The sequence below is a fragment of the Arvicola amphibius genome, chromosome 14 (assembly GCF_903992535.2).
Source record: "Arvicola amphibius chromosome 14, mArvAmp1.2, whole genome shotgun sequence".
NCBI lineage: Eukaryota > Metazoa > Chordata > Mammalia > Rodentia > Cricetidae > Arvicola > Arvicola amphibius.
The window spans coordinates 24,791,634-24,816,272 of record NC_052060.1 but is presented as its reverse complement, the minus strand read 5'-3'; the positions used below and the strand labels follow the sequence as shown (position 1 = coordinate 24,816,272).

The 24,639-nt window shown below is 35.3% G+C and overlaps 1 protein-coding gene across 3 annotated transcripts in view; it reads right to left on the bottom strand.

Moving 5' to 3' along the window:
• Nucleotides 1–5,488: 5,488 nt before the first annotated feature.
• The window catches only part of Olfm3 (olfactomedin 3), a 40,057-nt gene continuing 20,906 nt past the window's right edge, over nt 5,489–24,639 (bottom strand). For all 3 annotated transcript variants that reach the window (XM_038311682.1, XM_038311684.1, XM_038311683.1), the window contains 3 exons: nt 21,920–22,139; nt 7,337–7,443; nt 5,489–6,166 (listed from right to left, as the gene is read on the bottom strand). In XM_038311682.1, the coding sequence (XP_038167610.1) occupies nt 5,489–6,166; nt 7,337–7,443; nt 21,920–22,139 (1,005 nt within the window). The remainder of the gene's footprint in view (nt 6,167–7,336; nt 7,444–21,919; nt 22,140–24,639) is intronic.

Below are 24,639 nucleotides of genomic sequence, written 5' to 3'. Positions count from 1 at the left end.
AGACTGTATAGGAATTATAATAAATATTGTCAAATAGATGTAGGACAGACTTAATCATACAAATTATTGGTTCACCAAATTTGGCAAGAATCTGTCCCAAAGACTGGATTACAGAAACATAGTGAGATTTAACGTAATTCCAACAAAATTGCTGTCTAGTTTTATATTGAGATTTAAGAAAAAAAAACTCAATGACAATGTTACAATGCTGCTTTGTTTTAAGAGAGAGCTGATTGAAAGTTTTACAGGCTGAAAGAATGATCACAGATAGCTTAGTGATAGGCACTTAGTCAGTGGTTAATATGCAGATACTTGATCAATTTGGGACTGAAGCAGATTGGACTAGCGCAGGAGTAGCCTTTCTGACCAAGGTTTCCCTTGAGAATCTGATGACAATTCAAACCTACCAGAAGGACTCTGCAACCACAAAAGAAACTTAAGTTTGGTACATATTTGTCATGGGATCCTGTGATCTCTTATGTAATATCTTTAACTCCAAGTTGGAAACTTGCAAACTAGATGAAGGATTGCAAATATTGTTTGGTAGCGCTTTAGAAACAGAAAGGCAGAAGTCATGTATTTGCTCATATCTCATGGTGACATTCCATTCTTTGAATGACTTTACAATCGGAAGTCTATCTCTCTAAACATTATTGGAGTCTATTGCTAGAAGACTCCAACCTATCTCTATCATCAAGATTTGAAATATTTTCATAGTAGTTGACTCAATGAGAACAGAGCTTTCTTATTTTTATTGCAGGCTATTCCTACCAGTATTTTAACACATGAAGACCTATGTCTCTGTTGATGTCAGCCATGAGCCTTGGTTCCAGAGTATCTATTATTAGCTTCTAAATAAGTAATTCATTTGGTAATTTTGATGCATGTCAACTACTCATTCGTTTAGTATATATGTATGATACATTATAAATTCAGAGTTCTTGTATAAAATCAAGGATTGTGCAACAAAAATGTGAATGGCTATGTATTATTGCATTATAGAGGACTTCTATAACAATCTAAAATGGTTAGCATTTCATTTAGTTTTTTTTCCAAACTTCATGAATTTATTATGTACTTTCTGGAAAGTTCTGAAACCACACAGTATTTAAACATCAGAATTATAATAGAGAATGATATATTGTGATAATGTTTTAGTCATTTTTAAAAATAGATGTCAGCTCTTCTTGGTATGTTTGGCCACTGGTAAGGAATGGTATTTAATGGTGAACTGTATGTATGCTTGGTTTAACAGTGAACTATTCATAGTACTGAGATACCCTGACAACTCTTTCATATGAAATGTGTTGCTTCATGTCTTTAATTGGGAACAGTGTTATAAGCTGGCTATCATGATTGACATGCATTCTTGGTGAAGTAAAATCCTATGTTTTTATATCATTTTAAGACAATGCTTAATAACTATGTGTGTGTGTGTGTGTGTGATACTTACCTAGAATTAATGAATAGATCTTCAAAAAAAACAAGCTTTATGCAACCTAGTTGATCATTTTGGAGGAAGGGCTGAATCTAAATTGGATGAAAATGTCTCTATGTTTGATGCCCAAATCAAATCAAACTATGTAGCATAAATTCGGCATGTGTGATAGGTAAATCACCTGGGTAAGTTAAGTTTGGAAGAAAATTTTTTAGTTGGCTAAATTGCATAACCAATAATATTATATTCATCATTTAAGAGATTTTCATGAATGAAATTTACAATTTCTTAGAAAAATAATATAAAGGTTGTAATGAAGTAATTTTTTTCTTCTAGATTGTGATTTAAAAAGTTGATGCGTATGTCTGTGTGTGGGTATGTGCATGAGGCCAGGTACCCATGAAGGCTAAAGGTAATAGATTCCTTAAAGACTAAGTTCTAAAAGAACTTAGTTTGTAAACTAGCAAACTTCAGAAGTCGTGAACAGAACTAGGTATTACGGAGGAGAAGTAACAACTCCACTGTTGAGCTGCTTTCCAGCCTCTAGACATTTATATAACCATTGAAAAGGTCAGATTTTATTTAATCCCAAATAGTCTCTGTAGACCATGTTAATGAGAAATTATTAATGTTTATGATACATCAAGTTAATTTTAGAAAATGGAAACATTCTAGGATCTTGATTTTAGTAAAGACACAATTTATTGAACTGTAGGACGTTGGATGAAATTGGGTGTTTTAAACTTACCATTTCTTATTGTAAGAGGTCAGTAATAGAGATTTCGTAGCATTTTTGCTTAACCAAGTGACTCACTTGTCATACTATGTAGACTGCTTTGCTATACAACCTTCTCTTATGGTCCTTCTATGGGATGATGGAGAAGTTGACTTTAACACTGAGTGTTGTTTGATAATGTCACAGAGTCTTAATTTGCATATGTGATAAAGAATTTGCGATTATGCTTGAGTCAGCAAGATGCAATTTTTGATTGTGTTCTTTAAACTAACCTGTTTCTGTATGGTTTGGCCTTTTGAAACTCTACATTGGCAACATTTTTGGTAACTGAACTAACTTGAAGGTCTGCTTTTTATTTTTCTCCCAAATGTATTCCCATATAACCTTTCCAAAACAAACAGTCGATGATCTCAAAGCTAAGTGGTAGTGCTGCTTTAGATTCACATGTTTTTCTTTTGGGAGATTCAAACATCAGAACTAGTAGTTTTAAAACCCCTCTTACTAGGGGAAAATTTTTTGTTTTCATGTTAAAGTATTCACAGTTTTATAGGGTCATATTTCAGGAATCACCACTCTGAGTGTAAAAGTTCTACTCAGAAATTTGGCTGTGGCTTTCAAACTCAAAGACATGGTCCTGTTTGTTTTTTCTTTAATTAAAAGTAAACATCAATAAGAAGTTAATATTTTCTGAAGTTTTCCTCGCCAAGAGTGCTTTCCATTATGAAGAAATGAAACAATAGTGATAACAACTGGAGCTACTGGATTTTTGATAAAGCATGACTAATTACTCATTTTCTGCACAGATTGCATCTGTTACTTCTTTCTCCTTTATTCCTACACATTGTTAGCACCATGGAAGTTCACCGTTATCCAAACTCCTAGAGATAAATTTATGCAAGTAAAGAGCCTTGTGATTCAAGGTCCACAAATACAAATAACACAGCACCACAACCTGACCACAGATATATTATTTGAATGACACGGAGTACTTTAATGATCGGATTAATGTAGAAAATACCAGTTACATAGTTCACTTTCAGACATAGAATTTCTGAGCTGAGATCTCTGCACTGAACGGAGCCTAAGGATGATTTTAAAATACCCATTATTTTCCTCATAAAATCACTTTATTTGCTGAAGATTAAAAAGGAAACAGTGATTAAGTTCTTATTTATTTCAGGCACAAAACTGAACATAATTTATTAAGGAAATGCTCATAAACTGCAAATGTTTAATGCAAGTCATATTTTAAGCGCATGTTACCCCACTTCGAGTGACAATAAAATCTTAGCTTGCTCTAGCAGTACATACACTAAGTATTGGATAGGTGATGAAACCATACATAGAAAACAACAGGGCTCTGTACAAGATGCACACTTCACAAATAAGCCATAATCATCCATATTTTAAATGTATGTGATACCACATAACATAATAAGAATGGTTCCTATTAGAGATTGTCTGCCTAAAAATTGATTCATTTCTAAAACTGACATGAGGTTTTATCTTATACAAATTGCTATATGAAGTAGGAACTGCTTACATTATGATATGTGTAGTATGACAAATGAGTCTCCTAAATTTCCAGACTCTTATTTGTGGATGGGGACTTTCATAAATGTTTGTGAAGAGAAGTCACCATTATTAACAGACCCAGAGTGCCCATGAGATCATGCTTACGTTTCCTGAACAAAAATTAGCTACTCCTTCAATCTTGAATTTCAAGATTAAGTAATTATATTCTCCAATTTTGATGGGATATTTGAGAGCAACGCTTCAACTGCAGAATTTAAAAAAATTACTCTGAAGATCATTATCTGTTTATGGCGTGCTTCGTCTGAATTACCATTTGCTTATTTTTTAAAATGTGATATTATATATGACAAAAATTACATTAGGTTATATGATATTTATTTTAGTATATATTTTAAAAAATTAAAATACACCCTTATTAGTTTTCATAAAAGCGCCTTAGAGGAATTCTTTTGAATGTAGGGAAAGAACTTCTAAACTGATTGGCATGTTCAATATTGATTGATTTTATGTTCTGTGGAATTAGTAACATAAATGTTATCAAAGTTTTGCTTTTTAGATTCTTTAATTTTGATCATATTGAGAGGGGAGGTATTAGGGATTGCATTTTTAATTTTCTGATTTGTTTATACATTTGAAACCAAAGAAAACTCCCAATTCTTTTTATCATTTTCTTTTGTACAAGCTTGCCATTAACTCTTCATGGTTTATAATTTTAATATAGAAAAAATATGCAAATTTTCTTTCCTTAATAATTTTCATGTGCTTAATATTATATAAGAAATGGCATTTTGAAAGTTTTATGCAAAATATGTTAAAATACTAATATACATACTATAATAACACTAATATGATAAAAGAATAGAATCAAATGCAGTCTTTATAACATAGCTGAATACTTTTCAAACTATTATGTGGGATACTTCCAGGAAAAAGAGTATCACTACATTGGATTGGTGCTCACATTGAGAGCCAATAGTAGAATAAACTTTGTACCAAATAGAGTCTGTATAGGATACCTGGTTTAATTTTTTTTTTAAGTTTATAGTACTTATGTGAAGGGGTAAGCAAAGATGACCTTTCTTGACCACACTTGGAAACTGACTTGAATAATTACTGAGACTAAATTTTAGTGCACTTTATAAAAAATGTTACTTTCATAGAAGTGAAGAAATACAATGTATGATGGTGGTAACATTGATAGAAATACATACTGCCAAAAAACGTCAGCAAGGGATTTAGAAATGATTGCACAGCACCGCATCAGAGAATGTGGTAACAGCAACATGATTAATAGTATTTTCCATATAAATAAACTCTTTAAATCTCTCTGTATAAATAAATGCGGGGAGAGTGCTTTTCTTTTACCTTAATTCCTATGAAAATATTTCTGGACGTAGATAGAGCAAGAGACAGTAAAAAAAAAAAAAATTACAGTTCAGAAAAGAAGACATTCATGCATTTAAGCCACCATTAGTCTGAATCTAATACAAGGCAGACCATTAATCTTTTGCAAAACTATGACTCTAGCCACTTAAACTCTTTTTAGTGCTTTGCATGACAAGGGCATGATAGGCCCTGTAAGTTTAGGAGTTAAGATGTGTTTCTAACGCGTTAACTTAGACAAACACTTTTTGAAACTCCAAATATACAATAAAATACTTGGTTTTGGAGAAATGATGACAAGTCATTCAAGGAGAAAAATATAAACACAGAAAGGTTCCTATAGAGTTTATCATGAATGACAGTGTAGATAGATAAAAATAAATGATGACATTTGCCTATGTGTCATCTTCAGTCTTAATGATGTGGAACAGGGTAACATTGAACAGGACCTGGTGGCCATTGTTCCAGGCATAAAGAGCTCTATCTCTAGCATTGTAGTCAAGCATGGATATGTGAAAGTATTGGTTATGGAAGGGGATGTCTGTGTACTCATATGTGGAAGTTTTTGTGGAATAGGAATAATACACTTTGGCTCCCGTTAAGTGAGAATTTGTGACATACAGAGTCCCACAGATCATGAAGGATTCCCCTGCACTTCTCTTGGGATAGCCAGTGCTCCAGCTCTTCATTACCTCCAAGGTGTCTTGATTAAGCTGGCTGATGACAATATTGCCTGCATTTTGGTTAGTTGCGTACACAGCCCACAGCCCAATTTCATCAGCCATGAGGTCAATGTCCGAGAATCCACCCCACGTGTAGGGGTATACGTTGTGAAAGCCAGCATACTCCAGACTTCTCTGGGCTAACACTCTCCCTAAATCAAAGCTGTATTTGATGATGATATTACTCTGATACTTGTTAAAATAGAGTGAGCCGTTGTAGACAACATGGTTAGTTCCTGCCCACTTGAAAGGAAGGTTGTATGTCCTTGATTCAGCTCCGCTGACAAAGTCTGCAATGGACTTGTATTCACGGACTATTTTATTGTTAGTATAGCTGTCCATGTACCAGACCTGAAAATAAAGGGGGGAAAAAAAAAACAAGAGAATCAAACGGACTGATTAAATTCTGGATTTTCACAAAAATATTCAAATAAAGACAGTTACAAAGTTTCAAATTTTGGATGCCAAATGCTCTTACTTATAACCCATTCAAATGTGATAACATTGCCAGCCCTTCTAAAGATATTGTATGGAGGGTCAGCAAAACGACTCAGTAGGTAAAGTTGCTGTCAAGACTAACAAGCTGAATTCCATCCCCCAGACCCAAATGGTAGAAATCAAGAATTGCAGTGTTCCTCTGACTTCTCTATATATGTGACATGGAAACACACATAGATATATTAATTTTTTAGAAAAGAATATTTGTATAAAAAACAGCTGATTTTGCTAGCTTCAAATTAACTTGTTTTCTCTTTATTTTATTTCTGGCTAATTGGTGCCTATTGCTGGCCAAACCCATCACATGTTATTTCAAGGAATATCTCCTGATGCAACAACTGTAAGGCTTTATCTTTGTCCTGCACATGCTCTAAAACTATGTCTATTTTATTTTACATGCCAAACCTATGGTTACCTCGTGGTTACCGCAGAATCTTCTAGTGACCACTATTTATTGGATTTTCTTGTAGATTTTAGTGAAACCATTGCATTAATTTAATAAAAGCTCTCATTTGGATATGACTACTAAGAACCTTAATTCAGAATTAATTCATTACTTAGTAGGACTATAGTAAGTTATTTCTATATTTAATTGCATAATACAGATATTGTAAACCTAAAAAAACAATCTCACTGCTTTCCGTTGTATTTCTTTTACAATTATCTCCAGTAATATAATGATTTACATAATAAATTGGCTCATTACTCAGTGCTCAGGGTTTTTAATATAAAGATCATATTTCTTACGGAATATTCAGGAAATTGTATGTGAACATGATTCATACATTTCAAGCATCAACCAACACTAAATTCAATAACAATTAGCCTACACTACACTGAAGAGTTGTAAGAACAAATTACTAAAATTGGCTTGTTCCACTATATCAGCAGTTTTAATCGAAAAATATCAAGAAATAAAGCTCTTTACATCATAACCTATATCATAAATAAAAAGAATAGCCTGGGAGAAATAGTATAGGAGAAACATAATTATAAGCAAAAGCACTGATAGAAGCAACATACTCGGTTATGTTTTTCAGATGCTAAGGGGTCTGTCATCCAAGCCCCAAACCGTGTTCCAGATGTCTTGACTGTGATGGGGCCTGTGATTTTCATCAGTTTTCCACATGCTGAAATTAGAGGAACATAAACATGCTGGTTGAACACAGTCAATGAGTCCAATACACAAACTCAGAAGAAAGCAAAGGGAGGGATATAAGGCCTAGTAAGTCCATGAAATGAATGTCATATGTTCTGAATGAATGAGCATCATGTTGACTATAATGTATTTAACCGCTCAAAGGAGCCATGACTTGCTATTTCAATGCTTTTTATGTAAAGTATAATACTATAGGAAAAATGGTTCATATGACCTGAAAAAAAAAACTAAAGGAGAAAAGTCATTACCATTCTATCAATTAGTCCTTGTTTATTCTAAGTAAAATTGTTGTCAACCTTGGTTACTTTTCTTTGTTTTTCATTTTAAGACTTTATTTTCATTGAAAGACACTCCTTTTTAATTGTAAATTGGTTCTTCTCTCACACACTACATCCCGACCACAATCCCTGCCCTCGACCAATTCCCAGTTCCCTTTAGCTCCTGTCTTTCCTAGATTCATCCTCTTTCCACTTTCTTTCAGAAAACAATAGGCCTCCAAGCTGAACAGAACAAAACAAGATACAATAAGACAAACTGAAAGTCCTCATACGGAGGTTGGACAAGGCAACCTAATAGGAGAAAAAGAGTCCCAAGTGTAGGCAAAAGCTTCAAACACATCCTTGCTCCTACTCATGTTTGTTTGATTATCAGCCACCTACATCTCTCTCCCTCTGCTATATTTTATGGTCATTGGACGTACATAAACTTAGATAGAACTCTGAAGGCGATTTTTAATGTAGAATGAACAATATTAATTTCATGAAAAATATGTGCGTATATATATTTAATACCTATACTAATATTTATATTTATGTATGTAGTCATGTTGGCTGTGGATATGTCTTAAGTAGCTGAGGTTTCAGAAATTCCAGAACCAAAGGGCAAACATTTTTTATGGATTTTTAGAAGTAATTTATCATAGACATTTATTTTTCCATTGAAATGTTGACTTTTAAAACACAATTGGGAATTCAATCATAGACTACCTGAAAGTTATAGAATTTTGAGGGGTCCAATAAAGATAAAAGGGCTTGATAGAGCAGGCATGACCATACAAAGAACAAAACCTTATTATCTCAGGTTTTCAGACTTCCAGAGAAAATATAATGAAAGTGTCAGGAACCCAAAGTATAATGAACAATATTAATTTCATCAAAAAATATGTGTATAAATATACATATTAAATATTTATAGTTATATTTATATATGTAGTCATTCTGGCTGTGGATATGTCCTAAGTAGCTGAGGTTTCATAAATGCCAAAACCAAAGGGCAAACATTTTTATACATTTTTAAATAGAATTTAGAAATAATTTATCATACACATTTTCAAAAACAATTTGCCTATAAATATTTAACTTTGGTTTAAACAAGGAAATAGCCTTCCTGTCTATTTATTAAATTTTTTTTCTATTTTTTGTCATCTTATTGTATATTTTTCTATAATCCTTTGGCTAATGTAAAAATTGATAAATTTTTAGTTTATTGCCATTCGCACCTATGTCTTTGGATAAAAAGAAGAAATGCTCAAGGCAAATCATGGACAAAAGCAATCTAGCTTGGAGCTTATTTTGGCTCATGTTTCTCTCTGTATGTTCCTCATAAGAATAATTTGTAATTGGCAGGGTACCAAGATGCCTAGTTGGGAAGATGAAGCATGTGAACGTGTTTTGTTTTGTTATTGCTACAGTAACTACACATTCTGTAATCCCTAACATTTTAGGATACCTGAATTAGAATCCTGTCCCACTTTCTTTGAAAGGAATTATATGTGATCTCACCTCTGTTAAGTTTATCATTTTTAAGATTTCTAAGGCTCAGTTTATCAAGACAGTACTAGTGATTCATTAGATTGCATACCATATTTCTTTCTTTTTATCTATCTATCTATCTATCTATCTATCTATCTATCTATCTATCTATCTGTCTCATAGCTTAGGTTAAGACTACTTGGAATATGGCAGTTCAAATTGTTTTCAACACATAAAAACATATGAGCAAAATAGTATCCTTCTGAATTAGAGAAATGATAATGTATTTTGAATAGACCTAGTTGAGTAGATGATATGAATATATAATTTGTCAAAGTGATGTTTAATGATGGCACACATAAATATTTATAAATGAACATATGAAAACACCATGAAAATTTCCAGTGTACATAGATTGAAATAAAAAGATATCCCTTTCTCCAATTAAACCACAGAACTATATATGAGTGTTTTATTTTCCCTGAAAGATGGAAAAATAATTCTGGCTTGAAATGATGGACTAATATCTGTCCTTAGCTCTTCTATTTTCTGATTCCAATGAAACTAAAGTGGAGCGTAGCATTGAATTTTTTTAACCCCAAAGACAGGGGAAAAGTACAAAGAGCTACTTGCAGAGAACTTTCAACAAATCCCTCAAAGGCACAGATGATAGAGAGCAGTCATGCAAGATTTGGAATGAGATGTGTCAGCTTCTGCAGAGGAGATTATGGTTGAAGGAGTTGCATTAACATTACCTTGAAAAGTAAAATATGGTCTCAGAAAAGTATGGAGAGAACATTTGGAGTGTTGTAGCAAACTGAAAGCATCGGCACTACTGAAAGAGTGTTAAGAGCCATTGATTCCATTTTATTCCCTAGATGTAGGGCTCCAAATCAAGTCAACGCACCTGCAAAACTGTGTGTTAGACTTAAAGTGGATAATATAAATTTGGGAGGCCCAAGGAAAAAAATGTCAAGCTTTATGTAAATACTTAAAGTGACCGAGGGGATTATTGCTCAAAATTGTAAAGTTAGTAGATAACACAAATAGCTTTAAAATTGTGATAAAAACAATAAGATATTAAAAGACAGTATTCTGATAAAAGACAATACAGAGAGTACATGAGACCCTTCCTGCTTTAGACACTTTTGTACTTAACATTTAGGCAATGAAAAAAAACTTAAGAAATCTATTACTAAAGGAAAACTATGATTCCATTTTACAAACACCGCTGTAAGATTAAAAGCATTTTCCCCAATCTGAAAAATGTTAACACTGAAAAAGGGGGAGGAGAAATGAGACACAGTATTGGTTCAAGTGTCTAAGTAAGAAGTATCGACTAGGAAGAGACACAGAAAGAGTAGGGGAAAGTAAACAAATTTGCTGAAGTACCTGCAGTAAAATTACTGTGAAAAGTAAGATAGTTAAGGAAAAGACATCCAAGCTGCTTACATGTAAACAAGTAGGAATTAGATTGCAACTGAGCTTTTTTCACACCACATTGAGTCCTGGAATGCAATAAGGGACTCAGGCCTTTGTACTGAAGAAAAAAATACCCAAGGAAAACAGTGTACGATCTTTGGTGCAATGATGTGCACCATTTCAGAACTCTATTTTCTGTGCAGTTTTCTTAAGAATTTATTTGAAAATATATTCCAGTGAACAAGTTATTAACTGATCAGAGAAGGAAGCGAGACAAGGAAAACAATGACTTCTTGTATGATGAGAACTGCGCAGACTTTGAGAAATCTTCCAGAACAGACAACTCTAAGAGAAGGACTCATATGTTTGTGGAAATGTAAATTAATACAGCCATCCTGAAAAACGATACAGATGCTTACAAATACAGGTATGTTTAATATGATTTAAACATCACACATACGTATATATATATTTTATATATATATATATATATATATATACGTATGTGTGTGTGTGTGTGTGTGTGTGTGTAGACATCATATTACCACCATGCTCAATTTGAAGATTATAATATCAGTTAACATTTTTTTTAAAAAGTGGTAAGTGGATTAGATCTTTAGATGGACTTGGATTTTAAGAAAAGATATATTTACTTTAAGTGCTTGGGTGTTTGTTGGCATATATGTGTCCACCACAGGGGGAGCATTCCCAGAAGCCAAAACAGGACATGGGATTCCCAGGAACTGGAGCTACAGATGGTAGCTGACATTTTAAAATCATAAAGAAGATAAGTTGATTAGAGTTGTATTTCTAACAAGTTATCACACTGTATTCCTGCCCATATCTTTTGAGAGAAATTATATTGTCTGTTTAATCACTTCTTGGCCTTTAGCTAAAAGCAAGTATATAATCTGCTCTTACCATTTTAGCAAATTGTCTGAAGAAAATCCATTTGCCATTACATAAGAAAATCAAATAAATTTTGAAAATTTTATAACTTTAGGTTTTCTTAGACATTTCAGTTATATTCAAATTATTTTCAATATACATAGATGATAGTATGTGAGCTATGCCTTCAAAGAAAGATACTTCAAATCTATTCTTTGACCATGGAAGATCCCATGACATAGATGAAGCTGTCCTTTGCCTTCCAGTTCCTCTCTGGGTTATGGTTTCTCCATCATCAACCTGCATGTTCAGCATCTACTCACCTTTCTGTATTTCCAGTGACTCACAATGGACAATGGTTGCATCTGTCTTCCCCTGTTTGACCTCAGTCTACCAGAATTTCTCATCTGGGGACATGTATCTTGAGTAAACTAATTTTGTATTAATCTATGAGGCACACTAGTAGTAAGGTATAGCTGAATTTTTACATGCCTTTAATAATTGGCTAATCTCAAATAAGTGCACGCATTTAAAAATTCAGACTCCACCTAGGTAGGTAGGGAAGACCTCTAGCTTAAAATATGCGATGTAATTGACAAGGAATCATCTATTGGCTCGTGTTTTGATGTGAATATTACTTAAGGTTTTATTTTAGTTAGCATATTAGCCATTTAGTGGTTTAAAGATGTAAAAGGCAGCTTGGGAAAGGCAGGATTTTAAAATGGCATGTAACAAGCTGTAGGTTAAGGATACCATCTGGATTTGGATTATATCCTTACTCTTTTAGGACCCTGAGAAATTTCTTAACCTCTTATTGCCTCGTGGGTAACAGTAGCAATCAAATATCTTTTACAGCTCAGTTGAAAATATTAAATAAGAAACACATGCTAAGTATTTAGAATAGTACTCAGTACACAGACACATTAGACATATTAACTATTGCACGTGTCCTTGCCATGGATCGAAGACTGATAGAAGAACAGCCAATATCATTAAACTTGTCAAACCAATGTGAACATTTTATTTTATTTTTGTAGATATGATCTAAAATCACAGAAGTTTAAAAGGGAACATTAGGAAATCAAAACAGATGTGAACTACAATTTTAAAAGAAAAATCTTTTTATGGATAACAGGTTACAGAAGGATTGAAGAGAAGGGAGAAGTATTCCCTACAAGCTATCACACTGTTTGAGTGAGGGATAGAAAGCAGGGATAGAGATAGGAAATTGGTCCCATTTTCTGGTATCCTCTTCAATTTCTTTCTTCAAAGACTTAAAGTTCTTGTAAAATAAATTGGGTGTCTGATTTTAAAGGTAAAGTCAATAGGAACAAACTTTGGTTAAGATGAGAAGATGGAAAATAAAAATAAATGAAGAATGATCTAGTGCAGCATGAAAATTCATGGCTTGCTCACTTAGGTAGACTTTAGGGCCATCTACTCAGGTAAAGAGTCAAGGGAGGAAGAGGAAGAAGAGGGAAAGAATGTCAGTATTCCAGAGAAGGTGATTTGAGGCTGTGCATGGTCTGACGTAGTATCTGGGAGAAAGCACGTACATGAAGAGAGCAGATGCCCCAGTGAGAAACAGTTTTGACCTTTGTGAGTCTGGTGATAATAGTGAACATCCAAGGAAGGATGTATTAGCTTCGTGAGGGGCACACACAAAGAAAGGCATGCTCAACAGAACTCCACAAATAAGCATCTAGAGGACCTTGCGGTGAAGTTCTGGAAGAAGCTATCAATATTGTGGGAAAATATATAATATTATGAGCTCCAAGTTGTGGGGGCAGTTCTTTTTTTCTGAAAATAATTCTTGCCTTCAGAAGCTGAACTTTGGCCAAGTCTTGCATTTGAGTTACTAATATGCCTCGAGAACTTTAAAACTGGTACTCAGTCTGTTCTCCTAGTATGTAATCAGCCTGCTTAAAAACTGTCTTTAATAAATCCATGTAAAGAATCTAAGATGAATGTATAGTTTCAGTCTATTTATATATTCAGTCTATTTATATATTCAGTATATATTATATACTCCTATACTCCTCCATGCCCCTGGCCCAGAATTGTGTGTGTGTGTGTGTGTTGTGCTATTTGTTTGTTAAAAGCAGCCATGAAATTTCTCATTCCATTCTTTTTTTATTATTATTTTTAAAATTTATTTAATTTTAATTAAAATTTTCCACCTCTTCTCCTCCTCGCATTTCCCTCTCCAGTCCAAAGAGCAGTCAGGGTTCCCTGCCCTGTGGGAAGTCCAAGGTCCTCCCCCCTCCATCCAGGTCTAGGAAGGTGAGCATCCAAACAGACTAGGCTCCCACAAAGACAGTACATGCAGTAGGATCAAAACCCAGTGCCGTTGTCCTTGGCTTCTCAGTCAGCCCTTCTTGTCAGCCACGTTCAGAGAGTCCGGTTTGATCACATGCTATATCAGTCCCAGTTTAGGTAGCCTTGGTGAGCTCACAGTAGATCAGCCCCACCGTCTCAGTGGGTGGGCGCACCCCTTGAGGTCCTGACTTCCTTGTTCATGTTCTCCCTCCTTCTGCTCCTCATTTATTTTTTTTCATGGTTTATTTTTTTATATTTAAAATTTCCATCTCCTCCCCTCCTCCTCCCCCTTCCCTCCCCTCCCCTCCACCCATACCCGCCCTCCCTCCCTCTCCAGGCCAAGTAGCCATCAGGGTTCCCTACTCTATGTTAAGACCAAGGTCCTTCCAACTCCCCCCACATTGGAGCACTGTACTGAGCTCCCAAGGTCCTGATGAGGAGCAGAAGGAGAGAGAACATGAGAAAGAAAGTCAGGACCGTGAGGGGTGCGTTCACCCATGGAGACGGTGGGACAGAACTAATGGGAGATCACCAACTCCAGTCGGAATGGGACTGATGGAACAGGAAACCAAACTGGACTCTCTGAATGTGGCCGACAGTGGGGGCTGACTGAGAAGCAAAGGACAATGGTGCTGGGCTCTGATTCTTCTGCATGGATGGGCTCTCTGGGAGCCTTCTCAGCTTGGTCGATCACCTTCTCATTCCATTCTTGCATCATATTTTCTGTGCTGTCAATTCAATATAGGGCAAAGCCCCTTGTTAGGGACAGAGGAATACAAAAATGAAATAAGTTGAGAATTCAAATTTGGGTTCATGTTTGGTCTAAATTATTCTAAGAGGATAAGTCATTTTCTTTTTTTTTTTTCTCATGGTTTATTTTTTTTATATTTAAAAATTTCCATCTCCTTCCCTCCTCCTCCCCCCTCCCTCCCCTCCTCCTCCCCCTCCCCTCCCCTCCTTACAAGGCACCACTAGACCAAGCAAAGAGTTCTTCAGAATACTGGTCCTGTCCTATGGAGAATACCATCTTTATGGCTAACAAGACATTTTCAAAGAAGTATCTATAGTATTTAGTGGAAAGAAATCATAAATGATCACAAAGCTTATGCAGAAAGTGATGAACCACAATTTTGATGGGAGTTAATTTGAAATCACTATAAACCAAATGAAAGCAACAGATGTTCCTTTGAAGGAAAAAGAGGAATGGAGGAAAGGAGAGGCCGGGAAACATGGGGTCACAAGAATTATATTTCTGCTGTCATTTAGTAAAGTCAGGTGTATATATAGGGACCATCTGGTAAGCAGGGAGTAATGAATGTTATAAAACATGATTATGAAATAAATGAAGTCCACAAGTAGATAATAATCATTCGCTTAGTATCTATGAGTGATCATGCTTTCATTTAGCCTTTTACGTATATGTGCATTAATTAAAAGCAAATAAAGAAACAGACTCTCCCTACATACTTACAACACAAAGGCAGACAGTATCAAGTCTTGTCTCTCATACAGGTCACATGCTTAAATCGTTGTATAATGACAGATAATGCACTTACTTGCTGAAGAGGACTTTCTTCATTTATAAAATCCAAGGTCTAATGTCTGACTTTTTTTATTTTAGGGGTAAGGGGCCTTTGAATTTATTAAAGATCAAGAAGCTTTGATATTGATGAGGAGAAAGTGATATCTGTGGTCATGGTCCATCCAACAAACAAAAAATAAGTAAAATACAAGTCACCCCTGTGCCCATGTGATGGTCATCACCATGCTGTTAGCATCGGATAGACATCCCCAGCAGGCAAACAGCAATGAAAGAACTCTTGGTGTTGATTCCTTTCCAGGAGAAATTTCCTTTAAATTGGTCATTGATTTCCTAAGCTAAAGTTTATCTTGTGAAATGAAATCAGTGGAATTTAATCGGCACATATTTATGAAACTGGCTGCTTTCCCAGTTACAATTTTGTGGGCTTTGGTGTCAAGAAAACACAGGCGTGTCTACATTCTAAAGAAAAAGAAGCATTGAGAAAACAAACAAACAGTAACACTCATTTTTGTTTCGTGCCTTCTCCAAACTAGATTTTGTCGAAATGAATCATTCTCTTTCTCATTTTACTCTCATTTTCTAGACGACAAAGGAAGTTACTCAGGAAAGTAAATGTCCCCGAATGCCTATGAGACAAAGATTCCCACAAAGGTGCATGGCAAAAAAAGGAGGTGGAGTCTTGCCTCGTTGATGTTGCCTGCTACTCTCCTCTGTCTTCAGTGTGACCCATGCAAGTATCAGCATTGATAACATCTACATATTCAGAAAATACACTGAATAGGTTATTGAGGAAAGTGGCCATTTTATTTCTCTGATGATTCCTTTCCTACCGTAAATTACCACCTATCATTATCAACCACCAGTTGAGGAAAGGGTAGAATTTAGGATACAGCTTGAGGAAGTTGTTTGGATTATTGACACATAAAACACACCTACCTGTCCTTTTTTCTTATGTTCTTAGCATATGAAAGTGCTTTACTATACCTTAGTCTAATAGCTTCTGCCTTTGTATCTTTAGGCCAAACCCATTCATATAATTTAGATAGAGCAGGGAATGTATCTATGGACATAAAATTAAGTCTTTCTTCTTAAGGCCATAGAGAACTCATGTAATAAGAAATACATATGATTTGATTGTACAGTCTATTAAAACTCCTATAAAAAGTTTATCTCTCCCATACTTTGGGAGCCCTGTAAAATCAACTTAAATTATTTAAATTTTATCTTTCTATCAAGTCTTATATGCTGCTAGGGATAGGATTGGGATAGTTACCCCGTGCTTCTGGTGGGGATAACAGCAATTGCATGTGTGTCTAATAACTCATATTTTCTTACAAAACACAACTTTACTTTCTTAGTCATTAAAGAAATTCCTTTGATTCTTCCATTTACGTTTCCTAATACAAACTTGAATTAGGAGTATATCTTAAAGGAGAAGCCTTTTTAAACTTAAAACTAAATGGACACTAAGGTAATAAAATCCCTGATAACTTAGAAATTTGTGCTTTCTTCTGGGAGTATGGTTGTGTCCTTAAGAGATTTAAATTTAATTACAATTTAAGAGCATATAAATATATGGAAGATTAATGATAATGGTTTATCTTTCAATCTTCAGATTTATGTGCTGTGCTCTATGACATTTTCCTTAAAACGAACTCGGCTGCGGAAGAAAATTGAGGGAAATGCATTCACAGTTGTTGAAATTTGATTCTCAGTCCCCAGTTCATTTCTAGCCTCTGCTAATCAGCTGTGTGTTGAGAGGCTTCTGTGAAGACCAAAGACGCTAATGATGAATGAGCCTTCTTGTGCATTTACTATATTTATAGTAATGTATAAAGGTGATTAATTATGGAAAACCATGGCTAAAAAAATTTCAGTCTAAAAGTTATAGAAGAAATAGCCTAAGGTGTATGGAGTGGAAATCAGTGCCATTTTATGATGCAGCTTAAAACTTGTGTGTATGTGTGTGTGTGTGTGTGTGTGTGTGTGTGTGACATAGTCTAGCAAATGACTTCAAGTAACCTATTATGAATTGTTTCCGTTTAATCTGGAGATACATCCTCCAAAATTGAGCATGGATTTCTGATTAAGCATCACTTTTCCACACCATGAAGCCAGAGTTGAACTTTTCTTTAATTCTTACAGCCTCTGAGATGTTTGGTGTCTATAGAGTAAACTATTCCATATTTTCCAATGAAGTACTAAAATTGCTATTGTGGAAAGAACGAAAGTCAATAACAACACAATACAAAACCCATGCTGTGCCTTTGTAATCTGCTTTTCTTCAAACGTTTTCTGAAAAACACATGTATACCACACACATCCACACACAAACCAGACACATGTACATACATACACAACACATACATTCAAGTACACACACTACACACATACATGACATGTATACTCACGTACACACATTATACACACATGACACATACACTCGTGTACACACAATACACACACACACACACACCGTATTAAAAATTTATTTTAAAAATGAAATCCTTCAAGCATTTGTAGAAACTGGCTTTCCGTACTGTGTTTGAGATTTGTCATGCATGTCTCCAAGTCTTAACTAAAGCAAGGCAAGGGCAGTTCTTTCAGTGCAGGAACAACGTCTTTATAATGTACAAACACACACATACACCTGTAAAATGTAGGAATAAACTTAGTGTCGTAGGGAGCGAAGAAAGAGATGGTGGAACAATACCAAAAGAATGCAAATCCTTGCAGGGCCAATCAGGTAAGGCTGTGCAAAAGAGATGGTGTGCACAGTGAAAAGTGTTAGGGTTTCAGCAGTTAAGCGAGAAGAGTGCTTCAGGGAAAAGTAAAGAAATTAAATGTCATAGAGGGTTGAAATAGGCAAATGGGAAATGAAAGACAGAATGGTCAGGCATTGGGGCAGAAGGTGGCGCTTGCTAAGGACTATGAAGGAGGGGGAAATAATGTAGTGCACATATCACCAGCTTACGTCATGCAGAAGTGCTTGGATTTAGTTTTAAAGGTAAATGCTTGAAACGCAACTAAAAGATGCCCCAGTTTGTACTTTCAAAAGATAAGAATGAATACTGAAAGCCACAGAGAAGGTCTGTGTTCATTTAAAAATGGGCTTACCCATTGCAGATTCCAACTGAAACATGGTGAATGATGCTCTGGATTAGGCTGGTGGAAATGAGGATGCAGAAAGTGGCAGTTTGGAGAAATGTATAAAGAAGGTGTAAGAAAATGTGGTGACCATGTGGAGAAGTGAGCTTCAGAGGATAATAAAGAAATAAATGGCTGTCTCTCACACTTCTTTCTGGGCCACAACAATTGATGGATGGATGGATGCATGTATGCATTCATACATGGTAGTTTTAATCAATAAATTATATTTCCTGAGCTATCTAAACAACCTGCTATTGAAAATAGTTTTACAAAAGGAGTAAATATAAATAAGTGCCTGCCTTGGGCATATATTTAAATACATACACATAGCTGAATGAATGTTTCATTACATGGTATGTGGAAAATGCCATTGCCTCCTTGAATGTGATGTTCTTTCTCCTGTAATTTGTTTATGCTGAACATAAATGATAAAGTTGTTTTAGGGCAAAGAAAGTATCATGTATAGGAAAGAAATCTGATTTTAATTTAAGAATGACGTGGTCTTAAAGTTGTTATAACTTTTAAAATCTATGGAAGTTTAATAATTTTTGTGTGTTTCTTAAATTTCCAGTACTAATGCCTAGCACAGAGTTCTTTGAGGGATGAAAACAAATCTGTGAAGCAGCTAGTATACTGTGTTTCAAGCAGTAGGCAACCAGTTTTGCTGCAATTACCTATTTATGTGCTTGCGAGTCTTGCTTAAAGATGGGCTTGTTTTCCTCAGAGAGGTGTTCTTTTGCACTTCTTGTCTCTTCAAATACCCAACAAAGGGCCAGCACATATCACGGAGTCAAAAATATTTGTTGGGTATTCATATTCTACTGACACATAGAAAGTTTGATTTTCATTGTAAGAAAGAAATTTGCCATAGCGTATAGTTAGACAGGTCTCAACACCTTGACCTCAAATGGTTGATTAGTAAAAAGATGCATCCCTTGTTTCACTAGAGGGCACCAAATCATGCCCTAAAATAGACACAGCAAGAGAGAATTGGGTTAGGTAGGGGTAGGGAAGGGGGCAAGCCTGGTTATAATCTCTATCAAATATCTGTTGGTGATCTCATGGGGTGTGTAAGAGTTTTAGCCACGCTTTATCAGGCAAATTTTCACAAGCATATAATTATATTCTGCATGTCGTGAAACCTGATATGATTTAATTGAGCACAGGGGACTTTATTCTATTCAGTCTCACAGAGGAGAAAGTGAAATACTCTGGAAAAGACATCATTGTATTTCAGTCAGGCCACAAGGGTGCATTGCTGTGGAAGCTTTGTCTAGTTTCTACTCTCTGCAAACCTTTAATTCTTCCATAGAAATAAACTGAATATTGCCTTTGTAGTCTGCAGGACTTGTGATTCCCTGGGGGTCTTGTTTACTGTTTGGGAAGGTCCTCAAAGGCAGGGAAGCTGGTTTAATTTTCAATCTTCAGATTTATGTGCTGTGCCCTGTGACATTTTACTTAAAGCTAACTCCACTGGGGAAGAAAATTGAGGGAAATGCATTCACAGTTGTTGAAATTTGATTCTCAGTCCCCAGTTCATTTCTAGCCTCTGCTAATCAGCTGTGTGTTGAGAGGCTTTTGTGAAGACTGAAGATGCTGGTGATGAATGTGTCTTCTTGCTTGTTATACTAGATTGGAATCCTCTCTGTCTCTCTCTGTCTCTCTGTCTCTCTGTCTCTCTGTCTCTGTTTCTCTCTCTCTCTCTCTCTCTCTCTCTCTCTCTGTTTTTCTGAGAGGTATAGCAAGTTGATTTTAGATTCTTTGGAATGTTGAACCCATGAAGTGTCCCCCTCTATCCTTTGTGCTAATGGTCTTGTTGTTAATTAATTCTGTTTTTCATCCAACCTAAGAGTTTATGGTCTGATGCTTTGATATTCTGGTTTGAAAGATAGTGATGATTATGAAATTAAATGATTCTCAGAGATGAATTCAACCAACTTATACCAATACCAAGAAATGTAGATACTAAAGTCAAACTTAATTTAATCAAACTCTAACCCAGTGATATTTTTTGCTTTAGTTCCTGTTTCTCTGTACACACACACACACACACACACACACACACACACGATATGATATCTATTTATCTATCATCTACCATCTACAAATGCATGATTCTACCATATATCTATATCTCTTTTTCTCTGCCTGCCTGCCCCATCTATCTATCTATCTATCTATCTATCTATCTATCTATCTATCTATCTATCTTCTATCTATCTATCTATCTATCATCTATCTATCTTCTATCTATCTATCTATCTATCTATCTATCTATCTATCTATCTATCTATCTATCTGTCTGTCTGTCTATCTATCATCTATCTATCTTCTATCTTCTATCTATCACATATCTATACATTCATCATCTATTGTGTATCTCTTTATCTTCCATCACAATTTAGATTCTCTGTTTAAAACTTCTTCTCTGTTTGGTGATGCTAAATGGTTAATTGTTCTAAATAGTGGGAAGAACAAAAATCCCATTACTTTTGAGACAAACCCCATCAGTTTGGACACTGGTCATTATGCTAGTGACTAGGAGACAATGACTCCTGACACCTGGAAAGAGTTCACAAAATAGCAGAATACAGCCTGCTCTTATTTTCGTGGGTTTTGTATTTTCAAGTTCAACCAACCAGGAATAAAAACATTTGGAAAATAATTTGATCTGTAGTAAACATGTGCAGACAAATTTTTCTTGTCATTTTCACCTAAAAGCTATCTACATTGCATTTGGACTACATTGGGTTTTTATAAAGAATAAAGGAATTACATAAAATTTATGTGATGGCATTTATAAACTATAGTTAAGTACCATACTGCTTTATACAAAGGGATTTAACAATTGTAAACTTGGTATTTGTGAGGGAGGACTCTGAACCAGTTCCTCACAGCTACTAAGGCACTGCTGTGCTTTTTGTGTTTTATAGATACATCTCAGTTAAATCAAATATCTTATTAAGTAAGAGCGATAAATACAGATGTTACTGCATGATACTTTTAGTCTATGGACTGTTAGCATACATATATCAGAATATTTAAATTCAACACATAAATTGTTCTGGGTTTCATTTCCAGGACTGAAAACGAAATAAATGAACAAATAAAAGAAAAGAAACATTTGTAGCTAACACAGTTGCTTATTTTCAACAGACTAGTTATCTGAAATCACAGAACCTTGACATTGCAGAACCTTAAACAACAGTTCTTAGCCATGCTTAAATAACTAAGGGACACTTGATTCTACAATTCTGGCCTGAACCCCTTTAGCCAGGTCCTTCCCTCTGAATTCCTTCAATGTTAGGACACAGTCTTCTAGGAAACTGAAGCTCATGACGTCAGCAATTGAACAAACTCTACTCTCTACTCACTTAGCTTTTTCATGCAGTCACGCAGCCTGGTTTCCAAACTGAGCACCCGTTGGTGCAGTTCTTCATAGTCATATGCACCGATTTCCTCCTGAATCCCAGTGAGGACTGAGGACAGATTCCGAATTTCCTCCTTAAACTGCGTGATGAGCTTTGCGTCTGTTTTGTACTGCTCCAGCACGGGGATCAAGGGCAGCAGCTCGTCCATTTTCTCTTTCAGTTCCTGCAGAAAGCAGCAGAATGTTTGCAAGGGTCATTTATAACAGAAAAAAAAAACATCTATGTTTGTTGCATATGACATGTAATTGAGCTCATTGAAAGACATTCAGAGTTCTTCACTGATTATTATTTTTTTTTTGTTTGACGTCAGGTATGTTTTGATGATGCAAGTGGCCCTGTGATCCTTAGTGAAAAATTTGCCTATCTCAGCTTCTTAACACAGCAAACCCTTTTGAAGAAGTTACATGCTTCGATATGAAATAAATTGATTCTTATCATGGTTAGAAAAACCTTCTTATCATAGCAATTGTGGTCTTTGTATTATCTTACTTTTTTTAAAATAAAGTTAACAGTGCATCATCTAGTTAGGAAACAGAGACTTGATCCTTTTCTCCAATGATGTATTGAATGGTGGTAATGGAAAGAGAGCAAACATCCTATGAGAAGTTAGTGGAAATGAATTATCCAACTACTGACTATCCATGCCATAGAACTACATAAAGGAAAATGTTCAATTATAGATCAGCTTTCTCCCTGAACTTAAGGCTTTTTCTGGCCATGGCATTGTACTCCTTTGTCTTTTATTTGTGCTCAGGTGTTCTGTATCCTTTGAAATATCTATCTTAAGACAACCTCGTTAGATTGTAAGCTAAATCATATATGATAAATCATATAAAACTTCAGAACGATTGAGGAGATATATGCTGCTGTTTCCATTTTGAATTATTAGCCATACTCTGTCTCTATTTGTCTTATAGCATAGTTCATTTAGGTGACATTACAGAAGGCAGAATTGCTTACCCACCCATGTAGTGAATTAACTCCTTAAGGGAACATGGTGCATATCTTGGAGCAGCTACACCGAACTGTTCAATACACTGATTTTTGTTAAGCAAACAAGCAGTATATGTTATCAGTCAGTGTCCTCCATTCCTAGGCGTCACAAGACTGGGCCCCAACTGCACCATCACCGGCAACTTCTGCCCTTGTCACCCATTCTTCTTTCCCTTTACTTGGGAGTTGTGCACAACAAAGGTATTGCAGGAGTTTGACTCAACTGTGAATTTACTGCAGATGACATAATCTACTGAAGGAGTTCCAAATTTAGGACCATTTGAGAATAACCCATAGGTGCTGTCAGAAGCCATATTATGTAATTATTTAAGGGGCTAAAAATTACATTTTAAAATTACATTTAGAAAATGTTATTACTATAAATACATTCGAGTAGCAGAAACTCCTGTCGTTGCCCTAATTAATGGGTTAGTGTTTCTTGTAGAGGGATTTTTATATTCTCTATAAATCTGGAAATCTTTGAGTCTGTCTACATGTACACGTTGAATGGGAAGATAAAGAATCTTAGTAATGAGAAAGATTCATAACTATTGCATTCAAAAGGCAGAACTGCAGATTGTTGCTCATTTCAGGGCTCATCTTGAAAGAAGCCTATTAGTTTAAGCATCTTTCAGTATCCCTAAAGGGAGACACAATTGTTTCATTAGAATTTTAATGCTAGCCATTTTGCTCATACCATTTGCTGCAAATTATAATAACAGCCACAATGAAAGGTTTTCATTCTACCAGTGGGTGTATTCAGAGGAACAATCTGATGTCAAAGTTTTGAAAGTTTCTTCTCTTTTATGAATTACAAAGTTTTTTTTAACCTTTTCAAAATTACTAGACTTTTTACAATCAATTTTGAAACTTTGGACTTTTATTAGAAGGACCTAATAAATATATAAAAATATATTATCACATTCTAGTTTACTTTCTAGTATGTAGATCTGGTAAGAACCAGACTATCTTGCCAAAAACAATTCACCTCACTATGATGGTTAACATAGCTTTCTTCCTGAAAGGCCATAGAAGGAAAAGTTGACAGTGTTTATCATCAGTTGAAAAATTTGCTGCAAAAGAGAGTTTTTTTTTTATAGAGTAATTTTCAACTTAAACTTGGTTTGAGAATGTTCTACTTATAGTATACCTTTTCTCGGTACCTAGAGGGAAATGTGAAGTATGATGTCACTCCATGAAGAAATGACTTCTACAAGCATGTGTTGAAACTCTAATTATTACTCTGATTTCAGGGCAGGGGGGTGAGCTCATGAGGTTGGGACTGTGGGCATGTGCATTGGTATGCATATTGGCATATTATATGTTTCTATGTGTATATGTGTTTAAGTATGTGGACATGTTTGGGTGTGCATGTTTGTGACTGTGACTCTCTCTCTCTCTCTCTCTCTCTCTCTCTCTCTCTCTCTCTCTCTCTCTCTCTCTCTCTCTCTTTCTCTCTGTATGTGTACATATCTTTTGTGAGAGCCAGACATTGATGTCAAATGTCTTCCCCAATCATCCTATGCTTACGTTTTTATTTCCTAAAATAGGATCTCTCTATGGATCCGGGAGCTCACCTACTATGTTAAACCAGCAGACAAGCTTCAAGATATGTCTGCTGTTGCTTCCCAATGCTGAGGATACAGGTGTGCATCCGCCAACCGTTTTCA